Below are 19,288 nucleotides of genomic sequence, written 5' to 3'. Positions count from 1 at the left end.
TAAAAATAAGGTTCCTTCACTCTTTCCTAATGTTGGGATCAGAAGGAAGGCAACGCAAAGACTGTTTTTCCACAACTTGGCACTGCACAGCATCTTGTTGTCTTCAGAGCATCTTTATCGTTTGGTTTCTGTGTAGACCTGCGTTTGCCTCTCTCGTTATTCATCTACTACATGTGCGAATCGGTGGGTGGGGCTAAACAGGCAGGGATATAGAAGTTGATCTTCTTCTGCGAAGGCAGGGTTTAGCCACACTATTACGTCATAGAGCGGCACATTCCATAAGCTGTCGTTTTGGCAGATTGGCTTCAATATAAGCTGTTTTTATACTAAAGAGAAAGTTTTGAGTTCTGAAATTTACAGGATGTACAATGACCTCTTATATGTCAAAAGATTAAGGGAATTTTGATTTCTCAGTTCATGACCCCTTTAATGCATGTCTGCCCCATTCATGCTTTTGCATATGATTGACGCTGTTTTTCTACACAGCATGTCTTTCATAAAGGTTATTCAGCTTAAATGAGGTGCTAATACAAATGCACATTGTGGAAACACTGCAAAATAATCAGGGCTTTTAAACCGCCTCAACATGAGCTGATCATTAAAAGTAATGAAGTAATAATGTGCGCAATTCGAATATGACGCTGATTGTGTGTGGTGTCTGCTCAGTGCATGCTCTTATATACATATATTTTGCTTGATATCCTGTGAATCTTTTGAAACTGTGTAGAATTTTGTTTCAGTACAGTTTAGCTATGGTTAATGTGCTGTAAACCACCATAACCAACACCTGCTGACTATCTGACTGCTCTAATGATGTGTCTGGTGGTAGAACTAAGCAGAGGAAAAATATAGCCAGACTGTTCCTCATAGCAATTCATGCCAACATACACGCATAGGCATGGGCTTCATTACACATTCACCAGAGCTTGAGTTGTGCTCGGTCTTTTGCCTCTAGGCAAAGAGAGAACAGCTTTCATGTGAACTTAAGACACCGTTAGCTCTGGTCGAAGTCCTTGGGAGTGAACTGAGGGAGAAGCCCAGGCTCCATAGCATCATTAGCAGTTGTGACACTGTGTTAGATTAGCAGTAATTAAGCGTTGAAATCAGAGTGATTGGCACCGAGTCAGGTCTCAGTGTTGGCCTGTCAGGAGGAATTGTGAGGCGATGGATCAAACTGGCCTGGCTCTGTTCCATGCTCTTGACTGTCTCTTACTCTTCAGACACAAGGGGAAAAGGAAAAATAGACAGAGAAGGCAATGTATTTGTCCAACTTACAGCCCCACTTCCCAAGAAACTCAGTTGCATGTAGATAGATAGACAGGCAACGCATGTAGAGGATAGTCGTCAAGCTGTGTTTCAGTCATGTTGTCATGGCAATGACTAGGCCGAGGGAAACGTCTTCTCCCACTGGTTGCGCTGTAGTAATGCAAATGCTAATGAGAATTTATGTGACCATTATGTTGTCTTTTTTCTTCTCTTTTTTGTCTTTCTTCTGTGCAATGGCACTTGGACCCTCTTTCCTTAATGACTGACCTCTCTTGCAGTCAGTAATGTGTGCTTTGTAAGTCTGTGGTTGAGCGAAGCGGTGGGCCGGGGAAACAAATGAAATGACAAATGAGGTAAACATTTTGGGAGAATTCAGAGCATGTGTCAGCTGTGTGACATCAGCAGCCATTGTTGTTATTGGTGTTTCTGTAGCTCTCCTTTGCTGTATTGTTTTCGTGGCATGTATCTGTCAAATCTAAATGTGTATAATGAGTGTTTGCGGTCTTTAGAAATGGACTTGAGGTTTTAGTGGAGGCTGTGGCAGGATTATTGGTCTAAACCAGAGTCAAAACTCTGCAAATACATAGACTGTCTGAAAATGCACACAGAGCTCTGCATATATGCAGCACCAGCTCTTTTAAAGCATGTTTTGTCAGATGACATTTTCTGAATGTATGCGTCAGGAATAGCACATTTAACAATTAAATACGACCTATTGTAAATGTCACAATTTACTAATTATTCAAATTATAAATGAGGAATTTTTTAGAGGGATCATAAAAATTGCATGTTCTTTATTTAGTACTGGCCTGAATAAGCTATTTCAAATTACATGTAGTTCAAAAGATAAAATAAAAACTGAATATATATATATATATATATATATATCTGTGTGTGTGTGTGTGTGTATACTTTATACTTGTGAGGACCAAATGTCCTCACTTTTATTGTACCTTGTATTTTTATTTAAATCTAGTGTTCTCAATGTTTCTGTGGGGGGTAGGTTTAGGGGTTGGGTTAGCTGATAGAAAATATCATTAACCTGGCATAAAATCAGTGGAAGTCTATGCAATATCCTCACTAACATAGTAAATCAAAAATGTGTGTGTGTGTGTGTGTGTATAAAATATATGTCATGTACACCAGAAAGATCAGAAAGATTTTTCTGATGTCTGATATTTTATTAGACATTTTATGCGAATTTTAGAATTATGTAAAGCTGCAGCTGCACATGGAGACATTTTTTTAAGAAATCCACAGACTTGTTTGAAATTTGGATACAAAGCAAGCAAAGGCTTTGAAATCTTTTGACTTTAAAACTGATGAATTACCAGTAACGATCACTGTGCTCTGAAAAAAAAATTGGTGTAGAATCAATTTTCACTTCGAAATATAAATATTTATATTAATAAATATTAAATATAAATTCCACAATTAATTACAAAGAAATGGCAAGTAACACATAAATGTGAAATTACTTAAATGTGAAATTTTGAACTAGAAAAACTGAAATAGTATTTTCTTGTAAAACATGCTCCAGTAATATTTGTATTACTTTATAACTTTTTTGTTGTTGTTGTTTGGTTTTTTTTTGTATTAGGAATTGGCACTTTTAAAACGTGTGTAAATGTGTGGATGGACAGACATTCTAGCAGATAGGATGGCCAGAAATTGTCATATATAAAATAATTTTTCATGCATTCAATATTCTGTATACATTGACATCGCAGTAAAGCTACTATTAAGGAGTTTTACAAGCATCATCAGAAAGCAAGAAAAAATTGCATCTGGCGGGTGTTTTAAGTATGATGCTGAACTTTAAACACTGCCACATTAAAGAGGCATTCACACATAATATTGTACAAAACCTGTTAACAGAAGTGGAGCAATGATCCACAACTTCTGATTAAAGTGTGTTTAAGCATTCATTAAGGATTCATGAAAGAGTATGTGGATAATATAATCTATAAAATAGTGTTTCCTAGCTGTATCCTAATGAAAATCATAGCCATCATTTCTTCCTTTTCCAAATTTACATGCATGCCATCTGTTGATCACAACAGTCTCATGCGATGCTAAAGCTTTTTTGTGAGTTGCTCTGGATAAGAGCATCTGCTACATGTCTTGAATGTAAAAGTTCCCCACATCAGGTTGCACAACAGTTTGCCTGCTAGAGGTGTTTCTGACTGTTTTCTTTAGTTTCCAGTCAACTGGCGTATGTGCAAAAGATGACCTGATAGCTCTTCGCTATTTTCAAACCCTCACTGTCTTTCTTTATAGTCACAGGCTGCTTTTAAAAATGTCCATTACCAGATCAGGGGAAAAGCAAGATGTCATGTGTGAATGAGAGTCCTAATCAGCAGAGACTGCATACAGGAACAAGGTGTCAGATCTGATACTGATGTATGGATGGTGAGTAATGATGTCTGCGGTGATGGTGTAACAATGGAAGCTGTCTCGGAAGCCTCAGTCTACTGAGCTCGGATGATTCTAGAAAACATCATGGACTGTCTCAAAAACATTACCCAACTCTTTCTAATGCTGTTTAATATATGTTTTATGAATTAATATATGTTTAATATATTGCACCTGTAGATATAAGCTCTGCTCCCACACAAGCTCCTAGTTTATTACAGAGTAGCTGTTGCTATATAGTTTTTAGATGGAGAGATCTTGGGATCTGTAAATTCTTTGCAGGTCGTTTTAGGATTCTGCTTCAGGAGATGATTGACCATTGAGATCTAATAGATTGACTGGTGGTTTCTATGTGGAAGTGGAATAATAGGATAGCAAGATATAGAACACACACTTAGAAAAGTTTATTGATATAGTAGAATGCCTACTGATGTTTTTTGTTGCTGTTGTTGTGTGTATTTCATATGAAATAATGTCAGATCTTTAGGCAAAATACAACATAAAACAAAGGCAACCTGGTCAAACGTATAGTTTTTATTTATTTTATTTATTGAAGCTAAAAAAAATCTAATTTATCAAGTGAAAAACTAATTCCACTAATCCTTCCACAGCATCTCAATAGGGTTCAAGTCAGGACTTTGACTAGGCTACTTCAAACTTTAATTTTGCTAAATTCAAGCCATTCAGAGGTGGACTTTCTCTTATGCTTTCATAATCCAGTTGCGCTTGAGCTTCAACATACAAACTAAAGACTGGACATCCTCCTTAAGGATTTCCTGGTAGAGAGCAGAATTCATGTTTCCCTCAGTTACTGCAAGTTTCCTAGGTCCTGAAGCAGCAATGCACCCCCATACCAGCACACTTCTTTTGTGGAATTTAGTCTTTGGTTTATATCAGATGTAACGGGACCCCTATCTTCCAAACATTTCCTCTTTCAGTTCATCAGCTGACAAAACAGTAGACAAAAGGTTTGAGGATCAAGGTGTATCTTGGCAAAATTCAGACCAGCCTTACCAGTGGTTTTTGCTTTGCCACTCTTTCATTGATGCAAGAGAGGTCTACAGTTCCTTCAGTGTTGTCCATTCCGACACTGAATGCACATTTCAAAGTAGAATAACTGACTATAGCATTGTTTTGTGGGGGGGGGGCAGTTGGTATTAATGACCTTTTATGCTTCAATAAATGTTATCACTTAAAACTGCATTTTGTGTTTGCTTTGTTTTATGTTTGATTTTGTTTTAATTTCTGAAAAAAAATTAGTATGAGATATACATATAAACAGAGGAAATCAAGATGGGAGCAAACATTTTTTCACAACACTGTATATGTGCATTAAGATTTGTTTTCAGTGGAATTACTGGAATAGCCAAACCTGTTATTTACAAGATGTACTTTATACATACATACTTTTGGCCATGTTGCAATTTTGCAAATATGACTCAAACTCCAGTGTCTCGTTTTTTTTTTATTCCATGTTATTTATTTATTTGTCAAGGACAAAATATATTTATAAAGCATCACACTGATGTAAATGCGCCAGATTTAGGCAATTGCTCATTTTCATCTGCTGTCCCTATGTGCAAATAATACAGCTTTATACAGATGTAAAATGAGTCAGTACTATAGTATATACCTGTGTGAGCTAAGTAGTTCTTCAGGGCAATATGTTTTTTTTTTTTTTCATTCTATAATTTCCTTGTGGGCATGGATGTATTATGGGTCGTAGCCACTAACCACTCACATCTCTTGACTTATCAGCAATGACATCACAGTAATCTTTCTTTTTACAGTTTTAGACTTTCAGCGATTGCTTTTAACGTAACTGCAGGACGTGACCCATAAAGCGAAGACATTTCATCTATGGCAACATAATGGCAGTAAGAAATAAGTTCTGTGAAAAGTCCAAGTTCTTCAGCAGGTAGATCACAGTACTTGGGTCATTGGTCTTTTGAGGTTTGAGAGGCAGTGGTGGAGCAGCAGTCTATAATTACTGCATCTGACAGACTCTTAGTGGAGGCAAGACACCTTCAGCAAAAGGCTTCTCTGATTCTGTGCAAGGTTTTTAAAACGTGGCTTTCTCTTTACCCTCAAAAGTAATACTTAAGTTTAAAGTGGTGTTTATCAATTACAGATTGTGTTTTAAATGCAGTTAAAAGTAGGGCACAAATCAGAGAGTGTGGCACCTTACACTCTGTGCGGGGGTGTTTTAAACTGAAGGGATTTCCGTGCTCCAAATACATAATCTGTAAGATTCTTCTTAGGGGACAGATTATAATTGTTTTCTTTTTTGAACTATAATGACGAATATAAACCTTTTAACCTCACTAACACATTAGTAACCGTGAGATTAAGGCACAACTGAAAAGTAAGGCAAAAAAGAAGCAATAACAAATAACACAAAATTGATTACATGTTTGTACATTTGAGCAGATTCATCATAACCTTCCATCTGATGTTTGAAATGCCAAAATGTGCGGCAATTTCATCATTACATTTAATCATATCTCATTTCAAAGTGGCTTCCAAGCATGTCCTTTAAAAAGCAAAAACTGCTAATAGAGTTCAACATAACAACTATGGCTGAAGGCTCTGAGAGTACAATGTTCCTAATGAAATCCATTACTCTTAAACTTTAAAGGGAGCCTATCAGAAGTATTGATATGGGCATTAAGGGAATATTTTAATTGTTGGCCCTGGCCCCAGCAGCTTCGAGTAAGGTGGACTGAACCGTGAGTCAGCAATTTTCACCAGATCGGCAGGAGTGTGGAACAGTAATTGTGCAGCTTAGAGAGTTTTTTTATGACACGGCACAAAGTAGTAAAATTTGTTGAATAGATGTTTTCACAGTGGTGCCAGTTGATATCACGTCAGTCTAAGATTTTTAAGGATTGTTAATTGTTTCTTCACTGAAATCATGTGTCTGTTTCAACAATATGTATTTAGTGTTAAACAGCACAGGCAGCGCTGATATTCCTTTGACATATCCTACTCACCATATTCCATGAAGTTTTATTCTTAGTAACTGTGTCGCCTCATGGTTTGATTTTCTTTATTGGTTTGCTTTTCAATGTTATTTTGTAGCTAAGTCAGCTGTGTGTGTTGTTGGGTTTTGATCATGCTGAGTCCGTATACACAAGATGACTAGCGTAGCATTTACCTTGATCGCTAGCTTGTTCATAGCTTTGAACCGCCTGGCATGGGTCTAGCTCTAGCCTAGATTCAGACAATGAGGGAGCTTATTTTAACAAGCTAATCTACGGCAAAGACTGCAGCGACATGGCCGACACATATCTCTCCCTAAATTAGTCCTTTAAGCCTTATATATGTATGAGACATAGCAAGCCAAATGTTAGCGCTCGCCAATTAGTGCAATGGTGTTCAGCATGGATTAGAGATGGGTTGTTTTTTTCCCCATCTTCTCCCCTCCACCAGATCTCTTTCATCCATGAAGCAAATGTAAAGTTAATTCACTCCAAAATGCCCTGAAAATGTCACACGACATCCTGATGTTGGCTCATCAGCGGTGAAGTGGATTCATGTTCTAAAACTAGCCAAAAATGCAAAGTGTTTAAATGCTCTGACAGACAGGATATTTATTAAGCAAATTCTTTTTTTTTCTTCGATATTTCATATAGGAATGCTGAGTCAAATAATTATTTGATTAGGCTACTTTTCCTTCTTAAGGTGCACTCACATTTACTGTTGTTCGGGTGAATTTTTCCGTGGTTGAAATTGAGAATATGGAGAGTAGGACATCAAACAAATATTGGTGATGTTTGTGCTGTTTTACACAATATACACATACATCTTACTAAGTTATATTTGGACATGATTTCAGTGATGAAACAATTGACAATCCTTAAAAGTCTGACTTACATAGTATTGCCTGGTAACACTGTAAAAAGATCTATTTGACAAATGTTACCGCTTTGTGCCAAGTCATTAAAAACAGCCTAAACTGCACATTTGCTGTTCCACAAAATGTTGTTAATGTGACCGCACCTTTATACCATCACAGTCAACACTTTCGTGGCAACTTAATACAGAATGGCAAAATCTTATGATATCAAACAAATTGGGTCGTATGAAAGGTATGACTTTAATAGTTGGTTTTCCTATAAAACTGATGGTTAAGTTTAGATTTGGGTTGTATACTTTTAATATGATTTCACCATCTTTTTCAAATTATGACTCCTCATGAGACCTGCTTGGACTAGCCAGCTCCATTAAACAATAGCATGTTGCTCTTTGTCTTACTTTTGTGAATTAATAAAATGCACAAACCTTGGTAAGGATAGATATCAGGAGTGTACAATATTTACTTTCCGTTTTTTGCACCTAACACTAAATTAAGCTGTAACATTCTTTCAAGCAACATCAAAAATCAATTACCCTGTTGAGAAATAAATAGTTCTGTCACATTTTTGCTGTGTAGTATTAGACGGGTTAGACAAGTTAATGGGTTTGATTGTTAGATGCATTAAACAAAGAAAAAGCACAAGGAGAGAAGCATGGAGAATGACACATTTTAACCGGAAAGATGAGCAGAACAGAACAAATATCAACAGAATATCCTAATTAAGGTATTTTTGTAGAGCAATCTACAACCGTGACACCTTTAAGCATCAGACAATTTGCCACAACCAATTAAAATAAGCAGTCTTGCAAATACACTTCCAACTCTGAAATGACCACCTATGTGAAGCCTACATTCACTATACACTGTTCAAGTATCTACATTTGAGACTGAGGGTCATACCTGAGGAGAGACACTGACAGATGGTGCTGTGGGTATGGTTGGAGGCACAGTTTAGGCAGCCTGACTTCACCCTCTATGCAGATGCTTGTTTAACATCACTCCCTCCTTCTGCAGTCTGTGATTTAGATTGATCAGTACAGCTAAATGAGTACATCAAGTGATGGTACTATTGTTTGTCAGTCACCACAGGACTCTTTACAGCCTGAAGACATGCAGAGCTGTCTCTATATAATGCTGAGTGGCACTGCAGCTCTAGGTTTAGTTACAAGTTAGTGTTAAAGTCCTTGTTGAAAAATTATATTGCATTTTTGGTGACGTTAAATGTCTATAATTTCACATATCATTCCTTGAACAGTTGTCTGTATGTGTGTGTGCTTTGAGAGATGGCAGTGAGGTTTTTAGTCATCCAGATTTTGTTCTCTAGAAAATTGCACAAATGGTTGATGCATCATTGCTTAAAGCTGTGAAATAATGATTCAATGCATATTAGGACACAGATGTACCATTCTTGCAGGAATTTATCACACAAACGTATAGACAAAATAGGCATATGGTCATAAAGTGGATAGAGAGAAAAAATTATGTAATAAATGTTATGTGCTCAGTGTGGTTATCTGAGCATCCTGTGGTTTTGGGCTTCTGTGCAGTTTGTCCATGTCAAAGATCATATTTTATAGAAGTCATTCACTACAGCATGCCCAGATTCTTGCAGCAAGAAAATAAAATAAAGCGAGGTGAGGTTAAAGGTGGAAGTATGTCTGGCCAGTGCTCATGCTGAGGTGTGTATATCTGATCTCGAGATTCTGGAACGGGTGAACCACTTTATTTGTTCCTCTCTCATTTCTGCCAACTCCAGCTGTCACGCTGTGGGACAAAGAGGGGTAACAGGGGACAACGGAGGGAGGTGTGCAGCTGAAACCAGATAAACTGAAGACCCTTTCGCAGACTCGTCATCTGCATTTGACGGGACCCCACCCCCAGTTCCTCCAACCCACACACACACACACACATAAATACAGCTACTTACACCTCACGGGCACATGTTGTATAGCTCTTACACACTCTCCCTCTCTGAGCGCTTGCATTGCTTTCTCTTTCTCTCGCACACACACAAACACTCAAACAAGCCTCCCCCTCCTCTCTTTTCCCTCTCTCTATTCTCTTCGTTAGACTTGGTAATCCCTCTCTGCTCGCTGCAGCTGTTGCCCTCCTCAAACCTCACAATAGTCCCCCAAAATTGTAATTTTTATAAAGAACAAAATAAGTTCTATTTTTTTGCTGATTTAGTCACTTCACTGCATGGGCTTCATCTCACTGACTATAAAGTGTTTCCTTGCCCTACAATGAATGAAAATGGTATCCTAAAAAATGTGCTTTATCTGGTAACATCTAAATTCATTGATTCAAATAAAAAATGTTATTTAGCATTGCTGAATCAACCCTAATATATTAGGTTACACCCAAAAAAAAAAACTAATTTTAAAGGCCAGATTAGGTAGAAATAGCTCTTTAACATCTTTAACAATTTTTACAGTGTATTTTGTCTATCATAAAACAGTTTTTTAAACTGTACTTTTGTGCATCGTTTATTAGTATTTTATTGTATTATTTAATGCTTTATTTTTGTTATTATAATACCCCCCTGAGCCCAAATCCGACTAAGGAAAGAAAATAAATCTCTATTAGATGTTTAGGTGAAGGAGGAAAAAAACTTGAAAGAAACCAAACTCCTCCTCTGGCAATAAACACATAATAGATTTGTGCATGCTACATATTTAGTATCTAGCCTAAGTAGTCTATGTGTAATACTAGTCATGTGTGCTATATTAAAAAAATAAGGTAATATGCAAGACAATGATTAAATAGTATTTGATTTATATTCTTTGAAGTCAATCGTAAAACGTCGGGTCGATATAGGCAGTGGTGAGTGAAGAGTCCTTCGCTGTCTTGCTCGTACAGACTAGTTGGCAGTAGGCGTTGCAACATTAGTTAGTTCTGATTGCAATGTAACGGGTTAAAGACGTGGGAGAAAGCTTGGGGGAAATTCAAGCGCGAGCGATTCAGCAGGCACAGAAATCCCGAATAGTTGAACAAATGAGTGACAAGCTCTCCGTCCATTCAAGCTGGCCCTGTACCCCGAGTGCGCTGATTAGCGCCCCGCGCGCTGTGGGCAACATGTGGAGGCATCGCTATAGCAACCAGTGGATGTGACATGTGCTACAGACAGCGACTCGAGTCTAACTGAATATAAGGAGGGGCTCCGAGAAAAAAAACCCTGGCTTTTCAGTCGCACATGATCATTCAAAGGACCAGACAACCCACTGCAGCTTCTTATAAGTCTTTGGGAAATGTGCCGGACGATTTAGCTCGCCTTTTTTCTCCCGCTCTGCCTCGGTCTTTTTCTTTCAAACTCCTTTTTTTCTCCGTTTCTGTTAAAAAAAGTCTTCGAACCGCGACGGTCTTTTGTTGAGGTGGACGCGAACGGGAAGGTTAAAAACTTTTCTTAGCTAGCGGGATTGCGAAAGGAGGCTGCAGTCGCCAGTCGGACATCTGATGTAGAAAGGCGGAATAGGATCTTGGAAAGCATCCCTCGCGCACTGTCCGAAAATGGAACTAGGTAACTATCTATTGGACGTGCACTTGTCTGTTGATGCGCATGTATAATGGTCGGTAAATAAATGTAACGAGGCTCTGAAAGCGCCATTAAGCGTCACCTAAAACTTATTGCGCATCCGGATGCATCTGGACTAATAATGAGAGTGACACTGTCCTGCAAGACTTACATGGCGGTGCTCCAGCATGACACATTTCATCGTGCTTTTCATTTAAAGCGCTTCTGCTGAGAGAAGCTCGTGCGTAGTGTGTGCGATTTAATGGCTAAGATGGTTTGCAGATCGTTATGTAATTGATATGGGTCGTGAGTCAATAGAGTTTTGTCTTTTTTTTTTTTTTTTTATCTTTTTGATTATCTTCTATCCTTTTTAGAGTGAAAAAAGAGAGGGTAAAAAAACCTTTATAAAAATCAAAAGTCCATACATACAGATTGCTTAAAGTTAATTGCTATCGGTGATATATGTCTGGCCGTACATTGATCTTTTTGTTAGGGGTTAAGTTTATGTTTTACCTTGGATTGGACAGTAGTCCTGGATTGAAGTGTTATTATATATGGACACTGAATCACTGTTTTACAAATGTTGTTGTTATTTAATCACTCGTTATAAAAATGTACATTTATCAGGATTTTTGGTAAAGTTTCAGTCGAGAGATTCATTAGCTGAAAACTGAGGATAATCCAGGAACACATTCACCCAGTAACATATTTTTTTCCTCTTCTTGTTTGCTATGTCTTGCTTTTCATTTTTTGTATAATTTATGTTTATCATATTATGCATTTTTCTAAAAAAAAAAAAAAATTTCCTCCCATCATCGTCTCTTATTTAGATAAAAAAGTAAATAGTTTTGTTTTATTTGTACTTTTTATTATATATTTGAATAAAGAAAACATTTCTTCACTGAAACAAATGTATGTGGAATTCTAGATACTTTATAGATTTATATGCACAGAATTTTTTGTATTTCTACTTCAAATGAGGATCTGAGATCCTTAGTTTTTTTTTTTTTTATGGAGAGAAAGCTTTATTCAAACATCTTTTTTTTGTCAGTAGACTCTGTAAATCAGAAATTTGCAAGTCCAATTTTATTCCCTACAGAAGAACAAAAGCATAAAGGATTCTGTCTCTCCCTCCCCTTTTCCTTTTTCCTGTCTCTTTTTTCCCCTTGTTTCAGTTTTCTTCTTTGCTTTTACGTAAACTGTGTCTTTGTGGGTTTTCTACTATAAGACTAAATGTGTTGTAGGAAGTGAGAGGTTTTGACACATTATTTCAATTGAAATAATCAGCAGATTTTTTTTTCTTCAATAAAGATTTCTTTTTGTTTTTTGAGAGTAAAGATATAGGTAATTCTACACAACATACCATGTAGAGTCTGCATTGTATTTCTACATATTTGCTGTCCTCTTATAATAAGAGAAGGCATGTCATAGACTGGTTATTTCTTTCTCTTATTATTGTTCTTATAATTCCTCAGCGACATTGAGTTTTTCCCCCATATTTGTATTATTATTTATTTATTTTTGCTTTTAATTACATATATCAATTTTAAATGCACCAAAAGAATATGTGTAAATCATTTAGAACCATTTTTGTATGTATATACAAATATGCTGTAGGATTCATTTTCGTAGTCATCATTAATTTCATATACACTGTAATCTGAGTTTAACTTGGGAATAGACTATATCAGGACAACATTTTTCTATTTTTCTTTTATATCTTCTCTCATTTTTAGATCCATTTTCCGGTCCCTTGCTCAAATGCATGTATTCTATTTAGTTATAATTAATTGCGGACATTATTTAGCCAAGCACAATTTTCTTTTCAGAGCCAGCTTTTCATGTTAGAGATCTTTTCATGTAATTCGATTGAGAGCACTAAGCCTATAGAGGGATGGAGGGAAGGAGAGAGGGGGGATTCTATTCCAGCTGAAGGCGCCCTCCTCTCTACACACTCTCCATGCAACGTTTGAGGGGTGGAAAGCAAATCATTTCTGCACCAACAAAAGCTCACAGTAGAAACTAATCCTTAGAAACTACTAAACCTCACATTTAAGCTAATATTTTCAGCAACGTGTAGCCAGCGTATGGGGGATTTCAGCTTGTGATTAAATGGAGTGGCATATGTAATTAAAGCTTGATTTAAATATTTTGTGCTTCTCAAATTTGCATTGTTATACAAGGTGTAGCAGTCCTAAATGTTATGTTTTAAGAAAAATAATACTGCAATAAAGAATGTGAAGTAGATTATGAGTATTCAGGAAACAGAAAATTGTCACCGTTTCTAAAATAACGATCAGAAAAATCAATCGCAGGATGGCATCTCGTTTGCTCGCATGCCTTATAGTTCTGTGATCAGTCAGTTGGTATGATAGCACTGAATGCGAATAGAGGCAGATTAAAAAAATGCTGAACCCCATTCTAAAGGCCTCAGTCTATTCAGCATCACAAGGCATTTGGAAACAATACACCACCAATACCCCAGCAGCTTAGCCCCGGCTGTCAGCCCTCCCCCCGAGGGGCTAACAAGCCTGACAACCCCCTCTACAGTGGAACTTTAGTGGGGCTCGGAACTTTTAGGTACTCCCCCTCGGCTTAGCCCCTCTCCCATTTTATTAACTTGGAGGTCTGAGCCAATTCCCCCATCCTGACCAAACCCAAGACTTGGTGGCTAATTAGCAGCAAGCTGGTACAGTGAGGACCGACCCTAATTGCTCTGTGGTGGTATGCTTCAACCTGCCAAGACAAGGATGGAGCGGGCCTTCACTTCCCAAGTGTCGGCTTGAGGTGTATCTACATCAGTGTGTAATAATTATAAGCAATATATAAGCTTCTTGCCACCTTATTTAAAGTATTATATGAAAACACCAAGTGGACATTACACTATGATCAGCTGAGTGATAGTTATATACGTATATCTAAAATACATCCTCTATATGTCTTATATATATCTTACATTTTGAAATATTTAAATATTTTTACAATTAACTGTTTTATTTTTTTATTTATTTTAAATGTAACATATTCCTGTGATTCCTGTCATTACTGAAGTCTTCAGTGTCACATGATCCTTCAGAAATCATTTTAATATGCTGATTTGCTGCTCTAGAAACATTTCTTATTATTATCAGTGTTGAAAACAGTTGTTCTTCTTAATGCTTTGGTATATTTTATAGATAATGTGTGTCTGTATGATCTTGTTTTCAGTTCACAATGTTTATCAGAGTTTCTCTCTCTTCTCTGCTCTAATTTCAGAGGGGCAAACTGAACCACATCCCCGTGGTCAAACAGAGTCAAGTGGAGCCAGGCAACTTTTTGATTCTGGTGGTGGTTTCCATGGTTTTTATTGTCATGGTGCTGGGGATGTCAGGGGCTCTGTACTGCTTGCGCTATCGCTCCCACCATAAGCTGAAGGAAAAGCTCACTGGTTTGGGAAGCTACACAGGCCACGATGCCACGACAGCCTATCAGGTAGGTGCAGGCAGATTATTTCAGACAATCATGTTTTTTCTGACATTCATCCGTGCAGATTCATATGAATACAGTAAGCATCTCTGATTTTCAGATATCCTCAACCAAGGTTATTTTTACCTCCCATCACCTCCGATCATCACCAGGTGTATAATGGTTCCAAAATTATAGTAGCTCATTAACAAAAAGGCAATGAAATTCATTTAGAGCTTCTTTTCCTTAATTGTGACCCATTGGAGCAGGCGCAGATGTCCTTGCACGACGAGTGTTTAATATGAATCCTAATTGAGGCAGAGCCCTTTTTAGCAGGGAAATGAGTTTGTTGTCTGACCTTTCTTTCACGGTTCCTGGAGGGAGGGCTTGCGGTGAAGGCTTATTGATTTTGTGTTGGGCTCAGCTGTACTCAATGAGACGGGATCGCAGGGTGCAAGCGCTTGGCTTCCTCCCCCACCTTCAATATTTAATAAACCTCTCACACTTTGTCGAGAAGTCCCTTCCATAAACGTCGGCCCTCTCAGTGTGGCAAAATAATCGGTGATATTACGGTGCTGTCACATGTTAATATCTCGACACCTTTGTAATGTTTTCATTTCAGGTATTAATTACCTTGTATTGATTTTAATTTGTGTGTAATGTTGTCGTATCGTGGTTTATTGTGAGTGCTTTCAGCCCTTTAGATCTGCCAGGTTGCTTAGGTTTTTATTTTTTTAAGCGAATAAGATTAAAGGCGTAGACAGGGCTCTTACTGTGTAGTTGTAAGGGATTTCCCAACTGCTGCAGCTGGAATGAATGCAGCCTTGTGCACAAGGGACTCTTACAGTGAAACATGCAATTAGAATCAGTTCTGCCGCAATGATTCTGTAGCAGATCAAAACACACACACCATCGCCACCCACCTACTCTCTCTCTCTTATTCACACACACACACCCTCTCACATTATTACACTTTTATTTTTATTCCTTCATCAAACACACTCACGCACATTCGCACTTGTTTGTTCTGCTAATACCTTTTTATGTGATACATTTCTTAATCTAAGATTTTTTCCTGTTGTAATAAAGTATAGCAAAGATACTTTTTGGTTTTGTTTCTACTCTTCTGACTTATTTTGTTATTTTTATAAATTTTATTTTTACTTGTATTTAGTCAAACGTGGAACAGGCTTAAACCGTTACTATTTGAAGCAATTTAAATTAAGTCATTAATTTGTATCTTGCCTGCAATTTAATTCCAAAATCTGGAAAAGATCAGTGTTATGAGACCAACAGTAGTTTTTCAATTCTATTGATGTTTCTTAAATACAATTCATGATCCTATTTATATCCGTCACATTCTAACCATACTTATAAAATCCAGTATCTACCAGGAATTTTTCATTATGGAAAGTAGTTCCATTTGTGTTACCATGCATTCTTTATAAATGACAAATCTTCCCACATCGTGACGAATACGTGGGGGCGTGTTAGAACGAGCCGTTTTAGGTAAGCGTGGTTGACTCTTAACTTTTATAAAGAATATCTCTTTGGATTTGAGACTTTAGTCTTTGCAACTTTACAGATCTTCTATATGCACCAAGAGCTTGTATCACTTCAAAGAGAAAGGAAAAATTTTAATCGCATCATATGACCCCTTTAAGACATATGACATTATAGGAAGGTTATAGTTACGTACATTACTTAAAGTAAAAATATGCTGTTAAAGTAAGAATTTTTTAAGAATTAGACATTAAAGGATCAAATAATTTTTGAGATTGATTTATGAGACTAGGTGCAGGCTGGTAGACTACAGCATGGCGCTAGCAACATCAAAGCGATGGGTTCAACACTAATGAAAACACACATGATGATGTACACCTTAAATGCGCTGAAAGTCACTTTAGATAAAAGCATTTACCAAATGCATAAAAATGTTAATGTTAAATGTGCTCAAGAACATGCATTCATTCATTTACTTTTAGTTTATTTATTTATACAGCTTTCACTACTCTTTGATGGGGGAATGATCTTCCCAACTTTTCCTGAACAGACAAGTCTCTAGCTACCTTCAAAAAACATCTAAAAGCACGTCCTCAATGAGCATTCAAATCTTCAACTGTTCTTGCACTTTTCTCTGTCATTGGGTTTCACTTTATTTACAGTTCCAGCCTGGTTTTTTTTCTGATCAGTTTTGGAAATTACTTTAGATGAATATGGTTGGTAAATGATTAAATGCAAATGCTAAATGATTTTGATACTTATTGGTTTACTGATTATAAGAGAAGCAAATGTATGCGTTAATTTGTGCTGGCTGACATGAACATTATTTTATCAGGAAGTGTGCACTGCTTTAGAAGTTGGCACATATTTTTGCAGTTTTACTTATTTTAAGTCAGAATGACTCATGATGATGGACATCAGCTCAGGTATTAATGTTAAGGGTGGACCCCATCCTCTAGTCTGTGACTGGGTTTAGAGCTCTGTGGCCTCTGTTTAGCCCCCACAAGCTTCCCTCCTGGTTTCTCTCACTGGGGAGCTCCATTAGTGAGACGCACTAAACTTTCCACCTCCAACCCCCACACTCCCTCACTGACCCTCCTGTCAGCCTCACTCTGCTCTCTCTCTCTCTCTCTTTTTATCTGGGTGCTTTTTAACTGTTGAACATTTGATCTCAGATGGGGTCATATTGTTGTGACTTGCAACTGCTTCAAAAAGTCTGTTGTCTGTCTGTTTCACCAAAGGAAAAAGAGAAATAATCACAATCGGGAACAATGCGCAGAAGGCTTTTCACTCAATAAAAGTGAAGCTTTTAATGCTTTTAAAATGCCTTTAAAATGTTACACAATGCTGTTGTGTTATACCAAAAAACCTAGATGCTATTTGCCTGAAAATGCGCATAGTTGCTTGAAGCTTTTCAGAATGGATTTAATTTCTTGTAAATCGTTTTAAACATTATAGAGTGCATGTAGTCAGAATTGTTTTGTTAACAGTGCTGTAAGCGATGTTAGCCATTTCACTATCTTCCGCCACAGGCTTAGACTGCCCTCCTCCCTTTTCAAAACCCCTCCCCCAAAGATCAATCCTGATCTCACCGAACCAAACAGACAAAATGACTGACAGGCAGAGAGCATCCCATCGTCTTCTGATTGGCTTAAACAATAGCGTCCTGCAGCCGAATTTATTTTTTCTGTTAACAGACATATTATCTCAGCTCTCCTATTTCAGCTATATCTAGTGCAGACATTTTCTGTGTGCTCTTCCATGAATAATTGCCCACAGCAATTATATGTTGAGAGCCAGGTTAGCAGGGATCTAATGACACATCTGTGAGAGAATTCAGCTTGTACATGGGAACATTCATCTGATATCCTCATAGAATGACTGATCCTTGGGAAGGTGATTTGAAAAATCACCAGCAAACAGCAAAGGGCTGTTTGTTTTAACTTTTGTTCTTTCAGTCTGCTGCTTTGTTTCATTTGGATGAAGTGACAAATGGTAGATAAAAGCTTGGAATTATAATTCCTGAATGATGTGAGTGATGTGACGAAAATGTAGTCATTAAGGCCAAAGGAAAGACTTGTGAGTATAGCAGTAAACACAATTTTTTTGCAGTTCAGGGCTCGCAAAATCGCTAGCCCGACGTCCCAGGGCTATTGTGTTTTCCAGTCGGGCTACCAAAATGTTTCACCACCCTGCCCGACGGGCTATCTTGAACAGTGATATAAAATTCCTTCCTTGATTTGCGTTGGTCACTAGCTTGTAGGGGTAAAACGGATCGTAGTTGATCGTTTTGCATGTGTTTCTAAGTCTTGCCGATTTAAACATTCAAGTGTTTTAAACATTCACGCGCATTCGGAGCTGCGTGCACTCATTCAAAGCACGCACAGAGAGCCGCGTTTCAAACAATGCGCGTACACAGAATTGATTCCTCTTTCGCGTATCCTTGCATCTGAATGAACACATACACAAAAATTTTCTCAAAATAACTGTCTCGGCAAGTATTCTCGTAAAAACAGTCGGTTATGTCTTAAATGAACGTAAACAGTGGAGAAAGAAATCTCAAGTGCATCATTATATTGGATCCGTGCATTCGGTCTTAAAGGGGCAGCAGCCTATAAATACCTGCTGTTCCATAAGCGCCACCTGCTGTCAGAGAGTGACATTTGATTCTCATTCACAAAGCTAAAATCAGACCATTAAAGGACACCTTTTCATTTATAATTTGTCTTAAATCTCATTTTGTTAAAAAGAAAAATAGTGAGAAAATTGTATTGTGAAATCAGTATCGTGAATCGCATCGCATCGTGAGTTGAGTGAATCGTTACATCCCTATATGCTACTAGTTTTTGCTGTGGTATCAAAGAAGTATTCTGTTATTTAAATAATAAAGAACCATATTTTTTTGCTCATCTGCAAAATGACCCGATCTGTTACTCAAAATCTCATATGATAATGCAATATAATCAGAGCCGTGGGTTTTGTGATCCGTTGCACCCCTACTCTCTTGACTTGTTATTTGAAGAAAAAAAGCGATCACTCAAGTTTTTAATCATGCTGATTTGTCTGCAGTGAGGATCAGCCGATGTCTTTTTTTTTCAGGCTACTTAAATTCATTTTGTGCTACTAAAATCGGAAGAATGTCTGCTACCAGCGATTTTGGGCTACCAGCGATTTAGAAATTTTGCGAGCCCTGCAGTTGGTTGATAAATGCAGTGGCTTTGTTCTGAGAGAGAGAGTTAGCTGTATTTTCTAGTCAGTTCCATTGATTTTGTAAATTAATTGCTAATTCA

General features: G+C 37.4%; 1 protein-coding gene across 1 annotated transcript in view; it reads left to right on the top strand.

Annotated features, from left to right (window-relative positions):
- LOC107742146 (receptor-type tyrosine-protein phosphatase N2-like) overlaps positions 1 to 19,288 on the top strand; it is a 68,583-nt gene that overhangs the window by 23,937 nt on the left and 25,358 nt on the right. The window contains exon 3 of the mRNA XM_016555045.1: positions 14,307 to 14,522. Coding sequence (XP_016410531.1) covers positions 14,307 to 14,522 — 216 coding nt within the window. The remainder of the gene's footprint in view (positions 1 to 14,306; positions 14,523 to 19,288) is intronic.

This window comes from Sinocyclocheilus rhinocerous, unplaced genomic scaffold (genome assembly GCF_001515625.1).
Source record: "Sinocyclocheilus rhinocerous isolate Xijiao unplaced genomic scaffold, SAMN03320098_v1.1 scaffold256, whole genome shotgun sequence".
In the NCBI taxonomy this organism is placed as follows: domain Eukaryota; kingdom Metazoa; phylum Chordata; class Actinopteri; order Cypriniformes; family Cyprinidae; genus Sinocyclocheilus; species Sinocyclocheilus rhinocerous.
The sequence above is the reverse complement of the archived record's forward strand: the minus strand, read 5'-3'. Positions and strand labels throughout refer to the sequence as shown.